Source organism: Silene latifolia, chromosome Y, assembly GCF_048544455.1.
Source record: "Silene latifolia isolate original U9 population chromosome Y, ASM4854445v1, whole genome shotgun sequence".
In the NCBI taxonomy this organism is placed as follows: domain Eukaryota; kingdom Viridiplantae; phylum Streptophyta; class Magnoliopsida; order Caryophyllales; family Caryophyllaceae; genus Silene; species Silene latifolia.
Genome location: NC_133538.1, coordinates 323,267,438 through 323,292,472, shown reverse-complemented (window position 1 = coordinate 323,292,472; position 25,035 = coordinate 323,267,438). Strand labels below are relative to the sequence as shown.

Genomic DNA, 25,035 nt, shown 5'->3' with positions numbered 1-25,035 from the left:
TATCCGGCAGTGACCGCTTATAGAGTTCTAGTAATTCATATGTAGCCTGGTCGTGGCAAGACCTACTATAGTATTCTTTTGAGTTAATTCTTTGACTGAAGATTATTCGCCCAAGTTGGCACAGATTCTGAGTGACTTTGAGTTATGCTCTACGACTTTCGTAAATGGGGTCAAATGGGCATCGCTTGGGTCATGATGAGTTGTGGCTAAATAAAGGGAATAGTGCGATAGGAACTGTCCATCCTCTTGTCAGGGTTATTTAAAATCTCAGGGTCGCTCGAGAAGTAGTGAACTGAAAATGCGTGGCCACGCTCGGAAGGTATCTTTGGTAGATAGTTCTGGTCAGATAGTTACTCTCCAGATCGAGGAAACCACTCTTGATATGATCACTTGCAAGAACGACCCGCAAGACACCTTGCATTGAGTGGGAGATTGTAATAGGACAAGAGAATTGGTGATGCACACTTGTCTCGGACAAGTGGGAGATTGTTGGAGTATGTGTCCTCGACAATAGTGCGATCACATTATTAAAACTCATAATAAGAATTCATAAAGGGATGATTCATTTTTATACATCAACTGATCAACATTAATCGGTAATGATTGGCTTACTAGAGTTTGACATTACTATCGTTTGACGGTGGTGATCAATTGATCCCTTAAGGTCACACCTAAAGGACAATTCCCTTAATAGATAAAATCAATTAATTGTATAATGATACAGATTAATTAATTCCTTAAAATTGAAAAAATTACATATGTGAGTAAGAATATGAATCTTGTTGTAATTCGATTAAATGAGATTCGTTTTAGTAATTAGGATGTCATATTACTAAAACTTTGTTTTACGAAACAATTAAATTAAGAATAAACGGTTAATTATAATTGCAATGTGTTGTAGATTATATTAACACGAACCATTTTATTTACTTGTAATTGTGAATTATTAGTCAATTGTTGTATATAATTAAATTAATATATGTAATGATATTTAATTGTTAAATATGCATTAATATTATTAATAACATGTTACATGTTACATGTCACACATTATATGACAAAATGACAATTGACAAAAATAAAACGGACTCCATATTACAAATGGGGCACCGGTTTTTTAGAGGAGTTTAGGGTGAAATGGGTAAATTGTTTTATTAGTGGAAAACAAAATGCTTACTTTATAACCTATTCTACACTCTAGCTCATATTGATAAGAACAACTCTAAAAAGCAAAGGGGCATGTATTGGGTCCTTGAATCACCCCCTAACCACTAGTTTTCCCCCCTCTATAATGAATAAGAATTGTTTTTATTCAATTATTCATTCGTACACAATTTCACTTCTTACTCTTCTCTCTTTTTCTCTCTAAAATAAAGTTTTAGAAAAGAAAATAAAAGTTATTCAAAATCTTATATTTAGATTACTAAAAGTAGTAATAGAAATAATAATAAGATTAATTTTAAGGTCACTAATTTATATATCTAATTAATATATAAATTAGTATTAATGGTTTGTCTTGGTGCAATTGAAAGGAGGTTCTCACATTATTGAGACAAGGAGGATCATCCATTTATTTTTAGCTCAAGAACAAGTAGGAAAAGAGTTCTTACTTGTGCCCTTAATCCGATTTCATCATTGTAAGGAGCATTCTTCTTATCTTTGTTTTATATTTTGTTATGCATGCATAAGATCATCATATTTAATTAATGAGTAATAAGATATAAAATTAAAGAGTTTAATTTGAGGGTTTATGAATCCTTTCAATAACCATGAAAGTGCATCAAATAACCATGTACATGCATGAAATAACTATAAATTATATTGACCATTACACATTAGATTACTGATTTTCCTCAGCATGACTAACACGACTTGATAAACATAACTCATGCCTCAAAAATAGTGAATAAATATGCTGATAGGACGGGCCCAAATTTAAATAAGCCCACACCAATTATCATTATTTCTTGACGTTGGGTCAACAATTCTCATTTTACCCGGCTTGTCATATACGATGATTCAGCTAATGACATTTTCGCTCGGATCGTCACTTTGAATTTTAAAGACTTGTCGTACACGAAGATTCATTTCAATTGATCACATTTTAGTGTTGGGCTATTCGCATTTTAGATTACCAAATCTGGTGAAACAATGAATAAATTAATCGCCTTAAGGTTTCTTGATACTCGCCTAATGTGTGAATGAAATAACGTTCTTTGTGCATGAAATACCTGTGTATGTGCATGAAATACCGTTGTATGTGCACGAAATAATAGTGACAGGAAAACTAATGTTTTACATTCTATAAGTGTTATATTCATCTTAAGAAAACAAGTCCAACATCTATCAAATAAAATAAAAAGTCCCGAATTATTCAATAAGGCAAATGTCGAATGCTTTAAATATTCATTAAAAAAAATTACTCTACTCATTTTTGGTTGTCCTTCGGTCACAATTCCTACTGTCGTGGTTCGCCATCTCCCCACAAGCCCTGCATTTTCTTAGCGGTTTCTTGTTCACTTCCCCAGCTCGTTCTCTTTGTGAGATCAGCCTTTTTCCCGAGCCTTCGTTTTTGCACTGCCTTGGAGGCAAAACCTTAATCTCACTAGGGATTCTTGTTCCTAAAAGCATCCCAATTTCAGCATTCGTGTCCTTTACCTTTGCAATACCAGTATTGCCACTTTCATCAGGGGCATTTTTTACGCTTTCCTTGAACTCACGCAAAATCCAAAGCAACTCATCACAATGCCCAGGACTCTGTTCAACGAGTGCCACACAAGTAAACAACTCTGACCATAACTCACCAACTTTGTATTTCTGTACATCCATTGATGTACAATCAGCAAGCAACTGGCCATTAGGGCCGACGATTGGCTGGCAGGTTGCTAGTTTGGTCCACTGACTAAGTAGGTAGTCACTTGGAACATTCTGAATTCCCTGATCTTTAAAGACACACAGAGCATGTCGACAGTGTATTCCATGTCTTTCAAACTTCTTGCAAGTGCATACCACTGAAACATCATCCTTCTTAAAACCAACCTCATACGTTTTGTTTCGAACTTGATGTATGATATCTGTGTATAGAATTGGATAGGTTTTATCTTTTTCTTTATCCCCAACACCACATGAATAGCAAGCTGCTACGACTTCCTTTTGAAACTCGCCGAAAACTATTGGAGTGTTGATTTCTGATGCATGCTTTTCTAGGGCTAATGGAGTCGACAACTGGGGGAAGGAGTTTTTTGATTATGCAACGAGTTTCGAATGAGTAAATCTTTGTGCATCCATTGCACTCTCAAATATCATCCAAAACTCAACTAGGGTTAAATTAGGATTAGCGAAGTTGGTGAAAAAGTGGTTTTCTGACTCTGACCTGGAGGTTGTTCTCATCAAACCTCCTAAAAAAAGGTCGCGAGAGTAAGCTGGAACCCACATATTTCTAATGCTGTACTTCTCCTTAAGCCACTCGTTATCCGACAACCAATGAGATTCAACTAGTGTTTTCCACCTTTCCTCAAATTCAGGCGGCTCCACATCTTCGCTCAAAACACATCTGTTTATCTTCTTCAGAAACTCAGTATGCTTAAATATTACAGGCCCTACCTTCTCAGGCAACTTTTTCAGTATGTGCCACATGCAATATCTGTGTTGCACCTTGTCTTTCCAGGCTAATTTCCAATGTCCCGATTTCAACAAATTTAGGGGGTTTTTCAATTTCTCCAACCCTAATTTCATAGTTTCCCCATATTAATTCATGAAACCCTAAATTTAGAAGCATAATTTATCAATCCAGAAAGTTAATAGATGAATCAAACCCTAATTTCACGATTTCAACAAATTTAGGTAATTTCTCAAATTCTCTAACCCTAATTTCTCAGTTTCTCCAATTTAATTGATGAAACCCTAAATTCAAAAGCATAATTCATCATTTCAGAAATTTAATCGATGAATCAATCCCTAATTTCATGAACAATCTAATTTGATCGACTAATTCAACTAATTTCACAACAAATAATCATCAAGATCGAAATTTTACCTCGAATTTAAAGGCTTCATTGATTGAAGCACCGTCGAAAGGTTGATTGTCGAAGAATTTATCGTTTGATTGTACAGAAAGTTAAGGTTTGATTATCGAAGAGGTGATGGCGGAAGGTTTTGATAGTCGACGAGATTAGTTAAAGAAGGAGAAAGAATGATGAGAGAGAAAGCAAAATTGGAAAATGACTGAGATTAGTTTGGTTTGGGGGGACGCGCGTAATTCGTTTGGGTTTGGTTGAGTTAATCTCAGCCTGTGTATTATTAGATCCAAGGGTTGTTAAGTGGTTCTCATGGTTCTCATTATATGGGTGGTTCTCACCGGATCTCGACCCTATATATATATATATATATATATATATATATATATATATATATATATATATATATATATATATATATATATATATATATATATATATATATATATATATATATATATAGATTTAGGATCCGGTGAGAACGATCACTCGGTGAGAACGGTGAGAACGAATAGTGAAAAAGTGATGTAAACAATTAAATATCCGGACAAATCCAACTCACGAAGTTACTGAAAACAAAGCGAAAACAAACCCAACTTACGCACTCATCTCTTATCCTTTCTCTATCCTGTAATTTTCCTAATTTGCTTACTTTATCTTGTTACACCCTAAATCACTCTAGCAAATCAATTTTTTTTTTCGACATTCTGATCTCATGAATTAAAGCTTAATTTTCACCTAAAGATTACTTCAATTTCCATTTGTTCATTGTTCCTTCGTTCAATTCCTAAATGTGTAACTATGATGATGTTGGTCGTCTGTATCTGTGGAGTAATTGAAGGATGTTGCTGCTCATCGCCACACTCATCGCCGACACCGAGCACCGTCACTGCACCGCCCTTTAGTCACCGTCGACAGTTCGGGCATTTCTCTTTTACGCCCATACCAACCTGCTATTTCTCGTTGTTGATGGTACCGCAATCAAAGTGTTCAGCGTCTGATGCAAGCAACAACACAGATCGAGTAGCCGTATTAACCTCACCATACACTCAAATTCTCACCCTCAACTACCATGACTAATAATTTCTCCTCTTATTCTACCCTCCTTCAAAAAAACCCATTCAATTAATCTGATAGTAATATAGTGTATCTTTGTGTATCTAGTCTCACAATGATGTATCTCAAACAGTTTTTAATGTATCTAGGAACAATTTTGGTGTATTAATGCGGTAGATACATTAAAATAGAGTTTAGATACATAAAATAACGGTGTAGATACATTATTTTGAGAGACGATAACGAGTGGTCACGCATCAAATTGGTTGCCTCAAATTTGCTGGGACTCCAACAACCACCACAATAGACGACTCCGGCGAGATTTTCAACAACCTCAGACGGCGTGGCTGATGAAGACCGTCCAATTCGACGCCTGGTCCTTTCGCCGGTGGTACCTCGGCGTTTGCGCAGGAGCCGAAAACGAGTAGAGAGGAATAAGAAGAGAAGTGTCGGGCATAGAGACAAATTCGCCTGCGTATTGAACGTCGGACTGTTGCTTGGTGATAGGTGAAGAAGGAGATGGTGATAGTGTTAATGTGGGCTGACTTTATATCGTTAATAATGGTGAACAAAAAATTGATTTGTCAACTAAAAAAATGGGGTTGGGGGTTTTCAATAAAACGAAGAAAGCAGGGGAGAAGTTAATGGTTTGATTGGTTTAATTGGAAATTTCATTAGCCGTTGATTTCACTCTAATCTAAGGGATAAGGTTTGTTCTCACCGTTCTCACCGAATGATCGTTCTCACCGGATCTTGACTCTATATATATATATATATATATATATATATATATATATATATATATATATATATATATATATATAAGATTGAGGGTGAAACATAAAATTCAATGAGGAAGGTCACCTCGATCGGGGACGCATGTCTCTCGGTTTAATGCCTTAAATTATTGATTAATTATCCAATGGCATCCTATGTTCCGACTTAATGCTCCATAATTCCTCGAGTTAGAGCATCATTTAGCATCCTATGCTTGCAAGTTGACTTGGTCTTTTGGAGTTTTTTTGGGCTTCATTTTCATTTTTGTGCATCAATCCCATGTCATTCTTCATGCTCGGGATTTCTTTACTCAGATTTTCCCAAAACGTCCTTCAATTTACATGATCTTGTTTATTTTAGCCTCGTGAACTTTAGTGCTTGCACATTTGATGGGAAAAAGCTACAAATGCTTCATTTTCTACAAAATACAATGAAAACAAGCAAAGACACCTAGAACACGGAATTAGCTCACAAATACGCTAATAAAAGTACAATAATCAAATGAAACCGAGCTACAATAGGGGGTAAAATCGTATATAATTTAGACACATCAAACTCCCCCAAGCTAAATCCTTGCTTGTCCTCAAGCAAGCAAAGATATCCCATCAATTGCATAATCCCAAAACAAACTATAAGCATAATGATTCAAATCCCAAAGCAACATGGGCATAATGATAATGCAAAAACATGGATGATATTTATGTGGCGGCGTAGCATGAATGACTTTGAATGAAGTTTTCGGCCCTTGCATGATCTTTTTTACTTTGGACTCTCACGATTCACTCAAAACTAATTTATATGTGAAAGGATTTTTATGTGAGTAGCACTCACCTATCCTTGACTCCTTAGAGTGTGCCCGCAATCTAAATGGTAGTCTTTTCAAATCATAAGTCAAAACAATCAAATGCAAGCATGAATAAGAAACCAAAGGGTAAGAAGAAGGCAATATGTAATGGGTAATAAAGGGGATCATATGAATTATGGTATGTGGAGCTAAGTCAAGCTAGCAACAACCAAGTGAAAGGATGCTCAATCCCAAACTAAACCCAAAATTAGAAGCCAAAAACAACAACGTAATGACTTTTTTCAATACAAATCATAGGAATACTCTCCCAAAAATTCATGAATAAAACAAGAGAGTTTCATAATTCAACTTTTTTTTTTCAATTCAATTCATGCTTTTTTTTTTTCATTTCTTTTTCACATTTTTTTTCATTCAATTTCTTGCATTCTTTTTTCATTCTTTTCTTTCTTCTTAACTTTCTTTCTACTTCTTTCTTTTGATTTCATAATCAAAATCCGGGAATTAGCAATTCCGGCATATCCAAGCTCACAATGTCTCAATCAAAGCATAACCCAAATGAGCACCCTAACACCAATGACATATCTACTAGCTTAACAAGGTAGGCAAGTATAGAATGTAGCTATATAAGATGTAAATATGCGTAAGAAGGGGCTAGAAATGGGAAACATAGTCAATGTGAATGGCTTCAAATGCATGGCATATTATGAAAGTAATGCTTATAAAGAGATGAAATAAAAACCATACTTGTGCGTTTTTGATGTAGTACACACCATAAGGAGACCTACACTCACCTAAGTGAGATCGAAAATGGATGTACCGGTCCAAGGAGACTCTACCTTACCATTTTGTGGCTAGCCAAAAGTCAAGATCAAGCCTATTTGGTTCAATTTCCATCTTCCACTTACTATGTCAAGACATCCCCATGAATGCAATTATCCCATCAATAAGAAAGAATCATTAGCTATTAAGCTATCATTAGGTTAAGTAAGAGGGCATAAACACAATTACCATGACAAAAAGTAGGCTATATGATGCATAAGAATTAAAAGCAACACAATCTTCAAAAATTTTCAGAATTTTTCTACAATGCAAACTAACTAAAATGCAAATACAATCCCCCCCCCCCCCAAGCTAAACACAACATTGTCCTCAATTTTCCAACATGTAAAGCATCCAACCTAATCGTAAAAACGGCTCAAAGCACATAAACAAGAAAGACAAGAAGTTATATCTAATGGGTTGCGGGAAATATAACTAAAATGCAAAGAAAAGCAACTTACTAGACAAGCTAACCCCCCCCCCCCCTCCCCAAGCTAGTATGTATACGAGGGACTCTTCCAATCATCATCAAATCAAGTAAAGAGCCAAAAGTTGAAGCCCTTCTTACCACTTTGTGCTTGACCTCCACCGGATCCCGACGCACCATCTTGGTGAGAACTACCACTTGGGTCACCACTTTGGAAAGGATTTCCATAGCCATAAATATTTCTTCCACTACCAAGCCCTCCTCCATAGCTATCATATCCTTCATATCCACCATAACCACCATCTATAGCCTCCATTCCATAATCGGAACCACAATAGTCCGGACCGGGCGCATAAGTACCTGCATCATAACCAGAAGAAGATGGAAACCCACTTGGGTATAATTGTAGAATGATGGGTGAGGGCCCTCGGGTTGGATTAATCCTTGCCTAGCAAAGTGATCATAAATGGGGTGCAAGGCAAGTCTTTGGTCATCAAGTATAGCGGCCACATTAAGGCTAAGGTCTCTCATGATGTCCATCATGTCAGTACTAAAGGTGGAATGGCGAGCATGAGAGAATTGACCTCTTTCACGGCGCTCAATAGTGGGTGCATTGGGTGTCTCTCCTCTTAAAGGCATGTGATAGGTAACCTCTTCAAAGGGGGTACCCGCCCGACGGGGTTTGGTGTGGACCTTTTAGTTCGGAAACCTCATCCGGTAGACTAATTGACTCATTTCTACCAATTGTCCAAATCATATGAGGATGAGAATTTCTAAACCAATTCAAAGATAGAAAATATTCATAATCTAATCCATCACCCGCCTCCCCCGAAGAAAGCAAAGGATGGAAATGTGTTGTCTCTTGGTTAAAGCGGCATACCTTATTAGCAATCCTTGTTACCAACCCACCCAAGACAATCTTACTAGTGGAAGGGTTACATTGTTTAGTCAAATGAGTCGCAAAGTGGTAAGCGAGATTGATCCCGCATTTTTCATCACCATCAACATTTAAAAATGCACCCAAATTTTTTACCTCCAAAATCCTCACCTAGTGAGGTTCATTTCTACCCAAAAATGTTCAACCCATGAATTGTTGCCATATACGAATGGCGGGATAATGAATGTATTGGTGGGGAACATGATTCCAATCAACAAATGGGTAATGATAAATGGCTTGCCATGTATCCTTGGGGCTATAATGGGTGGGTGACTAAATGTGCAATTTCTCATGTTTTAATTGAAAAATTTTTGCAAATTCACCAAGAGTCATCCTATAGTCTTCATTACACAACCGAAAACTTACACCATAAATAAAATCCTTCTTCTTTGACTTGTGAAATTCAAATGAGCTCAAGAACTCAAGGGTGAGTTCGAGGAAGGTTTTGTAATTCATAGTATAAGCAAATTTCATGTCAAGACGCTTAAACAAAGATTTAACATGCTTATCAAGACCGATATGCTTTAAAGAATCATAATTAATGAATTTAGTGGCTTTCATACCCTTATTCCTTAGTGACCTCCATTTTTGCCATTGAGTTTCCGACGCAAAAATCACATCCGGGAATGTAGGATCGTGCCACTCCGATACATCTTGCATTTCGACATCCTCCGCAGCATTGGATGCCTCCGCTTCACCCCTTCTCCTCTTTGAAGGAGCTTGCTTACTAGCTTTCTTAGGAGTCATGAAATTTCTGAATTTTTAAGACAAAAATTTAATCTTAAGACAAACAAAAATTCATCCAAACAAGCATAATAAAAAAAAATAGTGAACTAATTCATCCTACAAACATTAATAGAACACAATAAAACCAATTTCTAGCATATATAAGTGGCAAATCAAAAACCCCCAAATCGAGTTAGGGTTTGAGAAATTGGTATTAAAAGGGGATTAAATGGATGAAATCAAAGATAAATGAGGTAGAAACTTACTTGTTGATGATTATTGATGAACAAACCTTGAAATCTTGATGATTGAAGTGGTATTTGGTGAGATTTTAGGTAGAAAATGAAGAAAATGAGTGAAGATAGAGAAAGGTGTACCGTCGGATTGAATAAGAAATGGTAGAATGATTGAGCATATTTCCGTATTAATGACAAAAGCCAACAAAATAGTAAACCACGTCCCAGCTCGGGGACACCCCACCTCGATTGGGGTTGACCAGTTCTAGGAGTTTGACTTTCTTACTCCGTATTTATTTTAGCTTCCTCCGTTTTTGAAAGTTACAACCCCGAATGGGGTTCTTGCATTGGGAAGTGTGTCAACCCTCATATAGCCTTATTCTCATCTTCAATTACCTACAAAACACATTTTAAAATACCATCTAGTCTAGAAATTATTCCTAAATCTATGAAAACATTAAATTGTTCGGAAATTGAAAACAAAAACAAATAAAAACACGGGTTGCCTTACGAGAAGCGTTGATTTTACGTCCCGCACGACTTAAGAAGCTTTAATGGATTAAGCTTCCATAGATAGAAGATTTACGGTGACTTCCTCTATAACTCCAACGATCACATTCTCATGATATACCTTTAAACGATGGCCATTTGCTTTGAATTTTTCTCCATTGGTGGTCATCACTTCAACGGAACCAAACTTATTGACATTAGTGATAGTAAATGGACCGGACCACCTTGATCGTAATTTTCCCGGAAATAGCTTGAAACGGGAAATAAATAGCAACACCTTATCACCGATCTTGAATTCTTTCTTTAAAATCTTCTTATCATGCCAGCTTTTCGTCTTCTCCTTATAAAGACGGGAGCTCTCATAAGCTTGCAAACGGAATTCATCAAGCTTATAGAGTGGCAATAGACGTTTCTTCCCACTTAGATTTAAATCCATATTTAGCTTCTTGACCGCCCAATATGCCTTATGCTCCATCTCAACCGGTAGATGGCAAGCTTTTCCATAAACCAACCTATACGATGATGTAACAATAGGGGTTTTATAAGCGGTACGGTAGGCCCACAAGGTATCATTTAGCTTCATGCTCCAATATTTCCTTGACTTGGCAACAACTTTACCAAGTATGGACTTTAGCTCACGGTTTGAAACCTCTACTTAGCCACTAATTTGTGTATGATAAGCCAAGCCTCTTCTATGGGAAACCCCATACTTTACAAGCAAAACATCAAGTTGTTTCTCACCAAAGTGAGTACCACGATCACTAATGACCGCTCTTGGCACACCAAATCTTGGATATATGATCTTCTTGAGTAAATTGATCACTGCTCGGGCATCATTGGTGGGAGTAGAAATGGCCTCTACCCATTTAGAGACATAATCAACGGCGACCAATATGTAACGATTACCTCTTGATGAAGGAAATGACCCTTGGTAATCGATACCCCACACATCAAATACCTCCACTTCTAAGATACCATTCAAATGCATCACATGTCTTCTTGAAATCGAGTCCGTTCTTTGGCAAGCATCGCATGCCATCACAAAATTCTTGGCATCTTAGAACATGTTAGGCCAATAGAAGCCGGATTGCAACACCTTTGAAACGGTCTTGGATGGCCCATGATGACCACCATAAGGAGAAGAATGACATCCTTCTAGCACACCTTTTTTTATCCCATTGTGGGACAAATCTCTGGAAAATCCCATCGGAGCAATGTTTGAATAGATAAGGATCATCCCAAAGGAAGAACTTGGCATCATGTAAGAACTTCTTCCTTTGTTGATATGAAAGGTCAGGTGGCAACTCCTTTCCAACTAGATAGTTGGCTATGTCGGCATACCAAGGAGTATTGGCTTCCAACATCATCAAAACATCATCGACGAAAGAATCATCAATAGGTATATCAATACCTCCATCATCATAATTTAATCGCGATAGGTGATCGGCAACAACATTTTCAGCCCCTTTCTTGTCCCGAATCTCAAGATCAAATTCTTGTAAGAGCAAGATCCATCTTATGAGCCTTGGCTCGGCCTCTTGTTTGACTAGGAGATGCTTCAAAGCGGCATGATAAGTATGAACAATGACTTTGGAACCACTCAAATAAGAACGGATTTGTCTAAGGCATAGACAATGGCAAGTAGCTCTTTCTCCGTGGTGGCTTAATTGATTTGAGCCACATCCGAGATTTTGCTAGCATAGTACATAGCATGGAGCACCATGTATTTTCTTTGTCCTAGCAAGGCGCCTACCGCATAGTCACTTGCATCACTCATAAGCTCGAATGGCAAGTCCCAATCCGGTGATTGGATGATAGGTGCGGAGATCAAAGCCTTCTCGATCCTATTAAAAGACTCAAGACAATCATTAGTAAACACAAATGGAGCATCTTTTAAAAGAAGCTCTGTAAGGGGTTTGACAATCTTAGAAGAGTCTTTGATAAAACGGCGGTACAATCTCGCATGGCCAAAGAAACTCCTTACACTTTTGACATTTACCGGTGGGGGTAGTTGTTCAATAACTTTGACCTTAGCACGGTCCATTTCAATTCCTCTTTCGGACACAATGTGACCAAGTACCACTCTTTCATTCACCATGAAGTGGCACTTTTCCCAATTCAATACCAAATCAACCTCTTCACAACGCTTCAAAACTGTTGTCAAGTTAGCCAAGCATGCATTAAATGAATAACCATAAACTTTAAAATCATCCATAAACACCTCTGTAATAGATTCAATGAAATCAGAAAAGATGTTTATCATGCAACGTTTGAAGGTAGCGGGGGTATTACAAAGACTAAAGGGCATTCTACGGTAGGCAAAGGTACCATAGGGACATGTAAATGTGGTGTTCTCTTGGTCATCCGGGTGAATGGGTATTTGAAAGAACCCGGAATAACCATCTAAGTAGCAAAAGTACTTGTGACATGCCAACCTTTCATCGTTTGAACCGAGCACTAGACTAAATGTGGTTTATTTTAGATTTTAACTTGACTCAATGAGTGATCAAGAGGGATAGATGACGAGTAGCATCTCGAAAGAGATGCCCCCAGAGTGAGAAGATGGCAATTTGGTAAAAGCAAGAATCGGCAACACCTTCAAGAAGAAGCCCCTAGTAGAAAGGTAAAAGATTAAATTTTTAGCTGAGTGAGCTGGTTTTGAGGATTGATGGTGATGATTGAGACTGAAAGGGGTTGTTTTAAGGGATTAAAATGATGTATTGGAAGTGATGGACTGGGATTTACGTTGGGAAGGGATGGTTATATGGGATTGGAATTGGAATTGGAAATGAAAAGTTGTAAAATGAGTGTCTTTATGAAAGGGGTGCGGTTGTGAAAAGGGTGCGGTTGTGAAAAGGGTGCAATTGTGAAAAGGGTACAGTTGTGTCCTTGTAATAGGACTTCTTACGTATTCACGTGACATGAAATCAAACCAGATCGTAGTTCTTTCTTTGTTTGAAAAATGGATTATAAATTGAAGGTGTGTGGGGGTGTGGTTGTGTCCTTGTATTAGGACTGACTACGTATTCGCGTGCTGCAAAACAAACCAAATCGTAGGTCTTGCGTGTGTACCTAAGCTAGCGGTTAGGACCTTAAAGTGTGAGGGTCACGACGGTATATTCCGTTTGATGACTCGAAAAATTGATTTGAGAGATTTCTCACTTGATCATGAATCGAAGAGGTATAATTTATGAAATTGTTCCTTGTCATGTGAGCACACTAAAAAGTGGACCCTAAGAATGAATTGGGCATGTCCCATGCTTGGTAGCAAAGTATGCGAAGACTCCGTATCTAGGTCAGGGTGAAAATAGCTTTGTCATTTTGGAATGTGAAGCTTGGTAATAAGAGGCTTGTTTGACAGATAAAAATTTAGAGCTTGTATTTTTGTGGTGTTTAGGCTGACGGGTTTCAGCTTGTGATGTGGTGGGGAATGGGGTCTCAGGCTTAATGTGGCCCAAGCACGAAAGGGTTTGCAAATAATGCGGGATCAGATTTCCATGTCTGGACCTTAAAGGTTAAGATGTGATATTTCGAGCTTGAGGGAATCCACATAATCCTAGATTGGTCTTCTTGTAACAATCTCTAGAAGGACTTCGGGTGAAGCAACGGTTGGGTGTGATCTTGCAGTAAATCCCTAAGATTATAGATATGTCTCCTCATGGCAATCTCTCGGAGGATTTAGGGGTGAAGAAAGGTTGGGTGTGTTGTTAGTTGACCAGTCTTGAGATCTTATTTTAGCTCTTTGACATCAAGGTTTGGTGTGATGGTGTCTTAGACTTATTGACCTTGGACTTTCGTGTAAGAAAAGATTGGGTATGTTGTTAATTGATCAGTCTTGTACTCTTATTTTAGCTCTTTGATCTCAAGTTTTAGTGTTTGCTGTTTTGGAATTATTGATCCTGGATTTTGCTCCGATGCTGTCTTTGGATTCGGCCGTTTGAAAAAGGTTTCGGTCTTGTTTTCTTTTGATTTTGGATTGGGTCTTAGCCTTTGCCTTGAGCGAGTAGCTTTTCGCTTTGGCTTTTGCTTTGGGTGAATTGGCTTTGGCAGCGGCCTTTGGGTGAATTGGCTTTGTCTTTGTCTTTGGCTTTAGGTGAATGGCTTTTTTTTCCTTCGGCTTTGCTTTGGCTTTTGCTTTATCTTTGGCTTTGGCTTTGGCTTTGGCTTTGGCCTTTTGTTTTGGCTTTGGCTTTGGGTGAATGGCTTTTTGGCTTTGGTTTTTGCTTTGGCTTTGGCCGTGGCCATTGGGTGAATTGCTTTTTTCTTTGGCTTTGGGTGAATTGCATTTTGACTTTGGCTTCGGCTTTGGCTTTTTGACTTTAGGTGAATGGCATTTGGGATGTTAGGTCTTCTGAATAAGACCTTTGTTTTAGGAAATTGGGATGGTGGCTTGTCCCTTTTGTGCTGTCATTGTTTTGACAGGTTAGTGCTATCTATTGTTCTTGCACTTGGTCACGATCGAATTCACGACCATTGTGGAGTTCTAGTCCATTGGATCCTCCTCCAAGGGCATCAGAGTACTAGACTACTTTAAGGTTTTGAATTTTTATTCTGGTTAGACAAACATTTTTGTTAGATGTTTGTTTGTGTTTTTTGGGTGTTTCTTTTTCGTGAAGGAATGTGCCATTCTTGAAAGATATAGGTTGGTGTTTTTGATGGGATCTTTTCGTGGGGATTGGGTAATTCTTGCAAGATGCAAGTTGGTGTTTTGTGATGGGATGTTTTTGTGGGGAATGGGCTTGCCTTCCGTCATTGATTACGAACAAAGAGATGTTTTGGGTTTGTTATCTAGGTTCGTCATAGAATTCCTTTGATAAAAGATCGCTTTATATTGGGTCATAATGTAAGGTTTCTATTGCCAGACATGGTAAAGGTAAAGAAAATGGACACAGAGTTTCAGGCCCTTTGCAGTTCAGACTGGGACATCACTTAAGTGTACTCATACTGTGAATACTACGGTTTTCTAAGTGGGCTACTAGGCCGAATATGGCTTACTCGGCCGAGTAAGTGTGTCGTGTGTTTCTGGACAGTTTACTGCCCAAGAATACTCGGCCGAGTATGGGAATACTCGACCGAGTAGAGGATACTCGGCCGAGTATACTCTATACTCGACCGAGTATCCGGTCTGACGGAGATTATTTTCGCGGTTTGATTAGAGATGGTTAGAGTTATAAATTAAGATTCACTGCTTCACTTATTACGTTTGACAAAACCTAAAACATTCTACGTAACTCTAATCCTCTCTAATCTCTCCCAAGAGCATTGATGGTTCGTGAGTCCCTATGCTTTTCTCTCTTGCGTCGATTTCATTGGTAAGTCTCTTATGCCTTGTAATCAGTTAATAGGTTGTCTGTTAGGGTTTTGCCTAATTATTGTTTTGGGTTAATTTGGGGGTTTAGGGTTTAGTCATCATATATATGTTGATTGATGGTTATCATTGTTGTAGGTGACGATGTGGTATTTTTTATGCATATTGTATAATTGATTGCAGCATAGCGGATTGCGAAAATTGGTAGAGTTTCCCTACTCAGTTCCTGTTTAATTGATTTGAGATTATGTGGTATTGCGTACGATTGGTTGTCTGCTAATCATGGTTGGAGTTTTGGTGTGGTGTTGGTGTGGTTATGTTGTTGGTGTTGTGATGATTATGGTGGAGTTACTTGCGGGAGTGGCTTCACACCCTAGTTCGCCCTGCGTGGAACTAGCCACGGGAGGGGATGTGCACATTAAGGGACAGGGATATCGCTCGTTGATGAGTGGGGTTTAGGTGGGGATTAGCTGCAGTCCCCCACTGGCGGCGAGGATTACCTGTTGTGATGGGTAATCTGGCACAGCTACACACTTCGGTGTGTATTCGGTTACTGTGTGAGTTCGGGAGACCGGAGGAGGATGATGATCAGCTGGTTACCTAAGTACTCGTGTTGCTTTAATTATTCAGTAACTGACCCCATTGTTGTTTTGTAAAATCTGTGGTGATCTATTCGGGGATGGTAAGCAGATTGTGACAGGTGATGCTGTCGTTTAGCTTTGGGGCAGTCATGGGGAGTCACCACGCAAGCTTAGCTTCCACTGTCAAGAGTTCTAGTCGCAATTTTGTAGTTTTTGGTTTTTAGATAGTTCTTTAATGTCGGATTTTGAGATTTTGTAAACCTTAAATCTTTCGTAGTTTAATAAATGTGATTTGGATTTTTACTTTTGATATACTAACATTGGGCAACCGAGATGGTAACAGCCTTTCATTCTAGGGTAGTCCTTGGTAATGTACCTTGGTATGAGGGGGTGTTACAAAGTGGTATTAGAGCCGACGATTCTGGCACCTAAAAGGAATGAACCCAATGAACATAGAGAGTCTAGATAAAATGAACCCGGGGAGAGATGTTTGGAGCTACCGCAAAGACTTGGGAGACGTCCCAAAGCCGCATTAAGGCCCTTACGATCTCAAGCCGGTCACTTGGGGGGGCTGTTGTGTGTCGAGTCATGTGTGTGAAGTACTTGTGGCATAAGTATTGTGCATGGTTGAATGAAAAGACGAAGGAAGTAGCACGTGATAGTAGTTGAAAGATGTATCGGAAATTTATTGATGTTAAACTTTGAGCATGGAATATGTTGGCATGTTAAATGTGTATTATGTGGCTTTCAAAAGGGTAGTGGTACAAGCGTATATGATCATGATAATGGTCATGTTTGATTGTTGGTAGTAGCATGTGATTAAGGTCATGTGTCTTTATACATGAATGTCGTGTTTAATTTTCATGTGGGTATGATAAAGCTTCATCTATGTACTGGTTTCTTGAAGTATTGGGTCGTTATTGTTTGTTTTATCCATGTTTAAGTTGTTTTGTTAAGAAAAAATGATTTGTATGAAAACCAATTTTGGAAGGGTTGTCTTAAAACTGTCATAAGTCGAGTTCTAAAAATGATATTGCTATAATTCCAATTGGAGGTAATAGCTTGTCTTCTTATGATTCTAACGATAGGTCACACGCCTGAAATGACCAAGTAATAAGTGCGAAATGACTTTTTTACGAAAACTGGACGATGCTGAGAACTATGTTGGTACTCGACCGAGTAAAGTAATACTCGACCGAGTAAGGGCTACTCGGCCGAGTATTCCCAATACTCGACTGAGTAATCCTTCTGCGACAATTGGGTTAGCTTCTGGAATCGAAAACTCGTCGAGTAATATAGTTACTCGACCGAGTACCCTGTACTCGACCTAGTATAATATGTACTCGACCGAGTACCTCAGTGGACGGTCATATTGAGTCGGCTATGTTCTTACATTGTTTTGAGTCGTAGTGTATGTACACATGTATGTTTTGGGTCTTAAAGCGTTCTTTTATATATGTGACGGTCTTGATACGTAAGTTACCAAATGCTATGATAGGGAGAATGCCGGCTTGTGAGGGATACGTGTTGGATAGGAAGGACCTGAGTTATATGTGATTGTGAGGGATATCGAAAAAAAAAGAAAGGGAAGATTGATGAGTTAATCGAGGCAAGGAGCATGTTTTGTGAGATATGATGAGTGAGATAGTCGTGTGTTGAGTAATATAAAAGTAAGTGTATATGGGCAAGGGTGATGTAAGTGTAAAGAAATGTGAGAATGAAAGATTGAGATGAGGGATATGAATAGTGGCATATTGGGATGTGTAAGGATTTATGGAGGGAGACGATTAGGATTGAGTTGCTTAAGGATATATGTAATAAAAGGTTGTTATAGAGGGATAGAGAAGAGGGGTATGTAGTGAACTTAGATGGAGTTATGCCGCGACGTCGATTTGTAGATAGTGACTGAGTTTGGTAGTTTGGATTATCAGGAGGTGAGCCTAGTGTATGATTCTTTGGACAATTAAGGGTTTGGGGTGAATGGTTGGTTTTCTAGGGATACGAAAGAAAGATACAACTAATTAAAGGGTAGCCGTTAGTTGTGGGGACTTGAGGGTGACAAGTGTGAGTGAGTAGTATGATGAGAGGGGATCAGTGATAAAGAAGAATATGAAGATATTTATATGAATTAATGGAAATTGAGTTGTAGAGCAACAAGAAGGTAATCGGAGTACTAAAAAGTTAGATAGAAGAAGAAAGGAGATGAATTATATATATATATATATATATATATATATATATATATATATATATATATATATATATATATATGTATGTATATATATGTATATATACATACATATATATATATATATATAATATATATATATATATATATATATATATATAATATAATATATATATATATAAATATATATATGTATATACATATATACATATATATATGTATATACATATATATATGTATATACATATATATATATATATACATATATATATATATATATGTATATATATATATATACATATATATATATGTATATATATATATATACATATATATATATGTATATATATATATGTACATATATATATATATATATATATATATATATATATATATATATATATATATATATATATATATATATATGTATATATATATATAAAAGCTGGGTTGAAGCGTTGTGGATGCGCCACGTGTCAACCCAGTTTTAAATACAAGTATTAATTACAGATGAACATTAAATATAAACATAATAAACGCTGTATAAATCTCAGCAAAATATTAATTATAACTTAATAAATTTTATTATAAAATTACATCAAATAATTATGATGATTTGATTCTAAATTTATTAAAAAAATATTTTGATAAAAATTCTAAAATGTAAATAATTACGTTTATTGCGAAAAATGCTTCAAATTGAGTATAATTTTCATTATATTTATTGAAAACTTTTAATTTGTAGAGATGATTAAAGTGAGTGTCTCATAATATTTTATGTTTACGTAAAAAGACATTTTTAGAAAGGTATAAAACTTAGACCATTAAATCATAAGAAAAATATATTTGGAAGAGTCATTGTATTTCTTAAAAACATAATTTAAAGAAAACTACTTAGAGATAAATTTTTATGTGGGACGGAAAAAAATTATATTGCGAGAAATTGAATAGATATGTGATTTTGGTAGGTTTAAATAGTGTGATAGCGAGTATGTGTATGAGTATGTATGTACACAGTGATCGCGAATGCATTTGGATAATCAAAACAAAAGTAATGATTATTAAATAATATAGTATTATAAAAGACATGAAAAAGTAGAAAAAAAACGTTACATTTTCCTTTAATATCTTTAATTAAAATACGTATACGTCAAGTATAAATATTGATTATGTCTAACTAAATATTACTTTTAGTTAAATATTTTATATGTTATATTTTAAATACTTAGAAGTTAATTCTCAAAAAATATTATTTGAGAAAGTTTAACCTATTTTATTTACAGTTAACTCTTAAACATCATTTTTATATAGTTGTTTAAAAATACAAAAGGTGCAATTTTTATAGATATGTTTGACACATAACAGATGCAAAACACAATCAAAACATTTGAATAGTTGAGTTTGAACTCTATATATTAATACATAAATATCACACGTTATAGAATAAAAGAATTAAAAATTACATAAAATTATATTCAAATTATTTTGAACAAATATTAATTAATTTGGAACCTAACGTATTGTGAAATGATATAATTTGAAAACTTAATGTTGATTGTTCCATTATTCGAATAAATTTTATTTTAATTAATATGATATTTGATGAGTCACAAAATAATTTATAAAACTTTGATCAACATAATTAATCATCACTTATAAATTTTAATTTAAATTGTATGTATTTTATTTTAAAATATTGTAAATAAACCTATAAAAATTAAATTTGAGAAAATTTAATTTATTTTTATTTATAAGTAAAATTATTAAAGGTCATATATAAATTATGTTATTTATCTTCAATTATATTTATTAAATTTTAAAACAGGCCGCGCAAAGCGCGGGATACTACCTAGTTAATTGGTATTATTGAGTGAAAATGGGGTAAGAGGGATGGAAGTAAGCTCAGAAAACGTTGACCGAAGTTAAGGAGCATGAAAGTGTAGGAAACCATGGAAATGTACGATAGCCTCATTAGAGGGTGTGAGTTAATGGTTATATAGGAGAACAGGACGACATGTTAGCCGCGAGTTTCGAGGTATTAAGGGAATAAGAAGCTTATAGAGTGTTTGCACGATCTGAAATTTTGGTGGAGAGTTAGGTGACGATACGATAAAGGATAGAATTGGGAATAATCTTGAGGTAATTTTTGTTGGTGGATTTGACATTCGTTATTGGGATGACAACCAAAGAGAGAAAACGATTGTTACATTAAGAAGTGATAGTAAGGGTGTAGTCACATGAGCAATGGTGATGTTGTGGTGTTGTCACTAGTGGTTAAGGGTGATGATAAATAGGAAAGATAGTCATTCTAAAGAGGTTGATTTTTGTAGAGGCCTGATTGGTATGAGGGGGTGTTACAAGGTGGTATCAGAGTAAAGGATGGATTTGTGTTGGGGTTGGTTTATTATAGATAATGGCAGTGCTTGTAGTAGTATGATGTTTACGAGTGTGAGTAAACTTCGAGGACGAAGTTCGTTTTAATGGTGGTGGAATGTAACATTCCGTTTTGATGGTTGATCTTGTTTGGTGGATTGTCTTGGTATTGAGTTTGCTTGTGAATCTTATGGAAGTAAGACAAAGTTGGTAACACTTATGTTTTGGGTATCCGATAGTATTATGGAGTTAGTATTGGGAGTCTATGCTATAGTTGAGACAATATCCTGAGCCATGTTGTGGAAGGAAGCGTGGTTGGTGGAGTTAGCGTTAGGTGTCCATCTTTTATAGGTTGGGTTGGAACTTCGGGGATGAAGTTCTTTTTAAGGGGGGAAGACTGTAATACTACGGTTTTCTAAGTGGGCTACTCGCCCAAATATGGCTTACTCGGCCGAGTAAGTGTGTCGTGTGTTTCTGGACAGTTTACTGCCCAGGATTACTCGGCCGAGTATGGGAATACTTGACCGAGTAGAGGATACTCGGCCGAGTATACTCTATACTCGACCGAGTATCCGGTCTTACGGAGATTATTTCCGAGGTTTGATTAGAGACGGTTAGAGTTATAAATTAAGATTCACTGCTTCACTTGTTACGTTTGACAAAACCTAAAACATTCTACGTAACTCTAATCCTCTCTAATCTCTCCCAAGAGCATTGATGGTTCATGAGCCCCTGTGCTTTTCTCTCTTTCGTCGATTTCATTGGTAAGTCTCTTATGCCTTGTAATCAGTTAATCGGTTGTCTGTTTGGGTTTTGCCTAATTATTGTTTTGGTTTTATTTGGGGGTTTAGGGTTTGGTCATCATATATGTGTTGATTGATGGTTATCATTGTTGTAGGTGACGATGTGGTATTTGTTATGCATATTGTATGATTGATTGCAGCATAGAGGATTGCGAAAAGGTAGGGTTTCCCTACTCAGTTCCTGTTTAATTTATTTAAGATTATGTGGTATTGCGTACGATTGGTTGTCTGCTGATCATTGTTGGAGTGTTGGTGTGGTGTTGGTGTGGTGTTGTTGTTGGTGTTGTGATGATTGTGGTGGAGTCACTTGCGGGAGTGGCTTCACACCCTAGTTCGCCTTCCGTGGAACCCGCCATGAGAGGGGATGTGCACATTAAGGGACAGGGATATCGCTCGTTGATGAGCGGGGTTTAGGTGAGGATTGGTTGCGGTCCCCCACTGGCGGCAAGGATTACCTGTTGCGATGGGTAATCTGGCATAGCTACATACTTCGGTGTGTAGTCGGTTACTGTGTGAGTTCGGGAGACCGGAGGAGGATGATGATCAGCTGGTTACCTTTGTACTCGTCTTGCTTTAATTATTCAGTAACTAACCCCGTTGTTTTTTTTTTGTAATATATGTGGTGATCCATTTGGGGATGGTGAGAAGATTGTGACAGGTGATGCAGTCGTTTAGCTTTGGGGCAGTCATGGGGAGTCACCACGCAAGCTTAGCCTTCCACTGTCAAGAGTTCTAGTCGCCATTTTGTTGTTGTTGGTTTTTGGATAGTTCTTTAATGTCGGATTTTGAGATTATGTAAACCTTAAATCTTTCGTAGTTTAATAAATGTGTTTTGGATTGTTGCTTTTGATATACTAACCTCGGGCAGCTGAGATGGTAACAGCCTTTCATGCTAGGGTAGTCCTTGGTAAGGTACCTTGGTATGAGGGGGTGTAACATACTGAATTAGAACATGTTGTTTTAAAATCAATTTTCAAATCAATTATCGTTGTCAGAAGAAATGGTAAAGGAACAGAAAAAGAATATATGAGTTGAAAGTTGTGCTTTTATTTAGATAAATATGAGGTTAACAAAGACTCGAAGAACTTACATGACTCATAGGTAAAGCCCCTAGTTGTCACTTAGGAATAGAAAGACCGACACTAGGATAGATCTGAGAAAGCTTAAGACTCGGACAAGGACTCTGACTCAATCTCAGAAATGGACACCTAATCATCACTTTCCTTCTCGAAGGTCTCTGCTTCAGCATCCAGCGGGATGAATGTTTGGTCTTGAGCATTGACCCACTTGCCCACTTCATTGACGTTGTTTGGGACGATAGGAGGACAATAGTCTATGAGACTTTCATGTCCATATAGAATGAGACACCCGTTAGGGTTGTCTTATTCACTTGGTCAGCTTAAGGATTAGACCATCATATCATGGTTGTCGATCATATCTTGAATAACACGTTTCAGTTTGTAACATGTTTCTGTGTCATGACCTTTTCCTTGATGATAGTGGCAATATATATTGCCATCCCAGAAACAGGTTTTCTTGTTGGTAGATGGATCTGGAGTGGGTCCAATTGGTTGTAGCTTCCCTTCAGTCATAAGCCTTTGAAGAGCTACGGCATAAGTTATGTCGAGGTTGGTAAATGTCCTTTGAGAGCATTCAACTTTGCAGTTTGACTTGAGACATCCAAGTTGATTGTCTTGACTGCGAGGCGCGGCCATGATTTTGCCAGTTTCGATCATATCTTGAATGAAATTCTTCAGCTTGTAACACGCTTCGGTATCATGGCCCTTGCCTTGATTGTATAAACAATAGGCATTTCCATTCCAGAAACGGGTTCTCTTGTGTTCAGGTGGGTCCGAAGTCGGACCAAAGGCTTGTAGTAGTCCTCTTGAAGCTAGTATCTCTAAAGCGGTGTCATATGACATTTCTAGATCTCTGAATACCCTTTGGTGTTTCCCATGGTTCCCACATTGGTATTTTTAGGGATGTTTTTCTTAGTTTTGTTTTTGTCAACCCTAGACGGAAACAGGATTTGGTCATTGTCAATGGGCAGTCTTTGAGATGTTACTTGGTATTTTGATGGGTATTTTGGTGAGGCATTTTCATGTTCTTTGTTGATGGGTTCTTGGATGTCGGAACCATCGGATAATACCTCATTTTCAGCAGTTATCGGCTGGTCAATCGAGCACTTGTTTTCTCCTTAATAGCCAGGTTCACTTTCGACATTACCAAACCTTTTCTCCAAATTAGCTACCCGAGTGTTCAAATCATAGATGACCACTTGCAGCTTTGAGAATGTGTTGTTGATGGAGACGGAGAGTATGAGTATACCGCTTTGAATTCCATCTTCATCAATTCCATGAATTTTCTCATCGTTAGGAGGGAGGAGGTGAGAGTAGTCTACGAAAGGTTCCTGACTGTGTTCAACAGGGATTTCAGGAGGGTTTTTCTTGTTGCTTGTTGAGGGACGTAGTGGTAAATCACCCTTTTCAATCATATAATGGATGACGCCTTTCAGAGGGAGACACATCTCAGTATCATATTCGCAACCTTGGTGATATTGACAATATTGTTCTTTGTTCCATCTTCGTCCCCGCTTGTGTGGAAGTGGATCCGGAGTTAGAACAATCGGCTTGAGATTTCCTTTGGAGATTAGCCTTTCCAAAGCTGTGGCGTAAGGTATGCCCAAATCAGGGAAGGACCTATGGGGCCTTCTGGTTGTTTTTGGTAGGATAGCTAAGGGATTGGCTTCAGTGGTGTTGATTGTCATCCAATTGGGGTTGGTTTTGTCATTGGCAAGCAGTCGGCTTTCAAGGAGCTTAACCCTTTACTGAATATCAGAAGAAGGAAAATTCCCAGTTGCAAGTTTGTCCTCAACACGGGAGAGACGAGTGTTCAAGTTTTCGACGGCTAATGTAGATTTATTGCCTTTTTAAGTTTCTTGTTTACAATCGATGGCACCCAAGGGTTTCATATTTGACAGAATGATAGGCGTTATAACTTGTCTTGGCAAGGAATTGCACAAACAAAGGCAACTACGACACATACGTACAAAAGGAAATTTTATCGTGAGGACAACACAATGTGACAAGATTATGAGTTCATGACAAATCATGAATGACTTCTCGTGTTTGGACTCATGGTGCGTGGTTTTGAATTTAGACTCGAGCGTCGACTTTGACATAGTGATGCCTAGACGGACGACTTCTGACGGGATTTGGAGGTTTGTTGATGGCGAGACGCCATTGGACAAGACATGTATACAAACTTAACCTATGCCCCGTAGTATAGGGGAAAGGTGGGTTTATTACCTGACAGGTATTGACTCTAGCAACGCCATTGGAGATGTCGTGACAACTAGGCGACACGACCTAGAACAAAGGGCAGGTAATCACTTCGGCGAAGACTCGACGTTACCTAGACGTTTTTTATTCGAACTCGACTCGAGGCTAAATCAGAAAAGTGGATTGATATGT

The 25,035-nt window shown here is 37.4% G+C and overlaps 2 protein-coding genes across 2 annotated transcripts; both read right to left on the bottom strand.

The window, feature by feature from the left end:
- Positions 1-2,424: 2,424 nt before the first annotated feature.
- LOC141631306 (protein FAR1-RELATED SEQUENCE 5-like) lies at positions 2,425-3,735 on the bottom strand. Its single transcript, XM_074443995.1, has 2 exons — positions 3,396-3,735; positions 2,425-3,209 (listed from the first exon to the last, which is right to left on the bottom strand). The coding sequence occupies exons 1-2, from the start codon at positions 3,733-3,735 to the stop codon at positions 2,425-2,427; spliced, it is 1,125 nt and encodes a 374-aa protein (XP_074300096.1).
- A 6,623-nt stretch (positions 3,736-10,358) lies between these two features.
- Positions 10,359-10,892, bottom strand: LOC141631305 (uncharacterized). The gene has a single exon (XM_074443994.1). The coding sequence runs from the start codon at positions 10,890-10,892 to the stop codon at positions 10,359-10,361; it is 534 nt and encodes a 177-aa protein (XP_074300095.1).
- Positions 10,893-25,035: the final 14,143 nt, after the last annotated feature.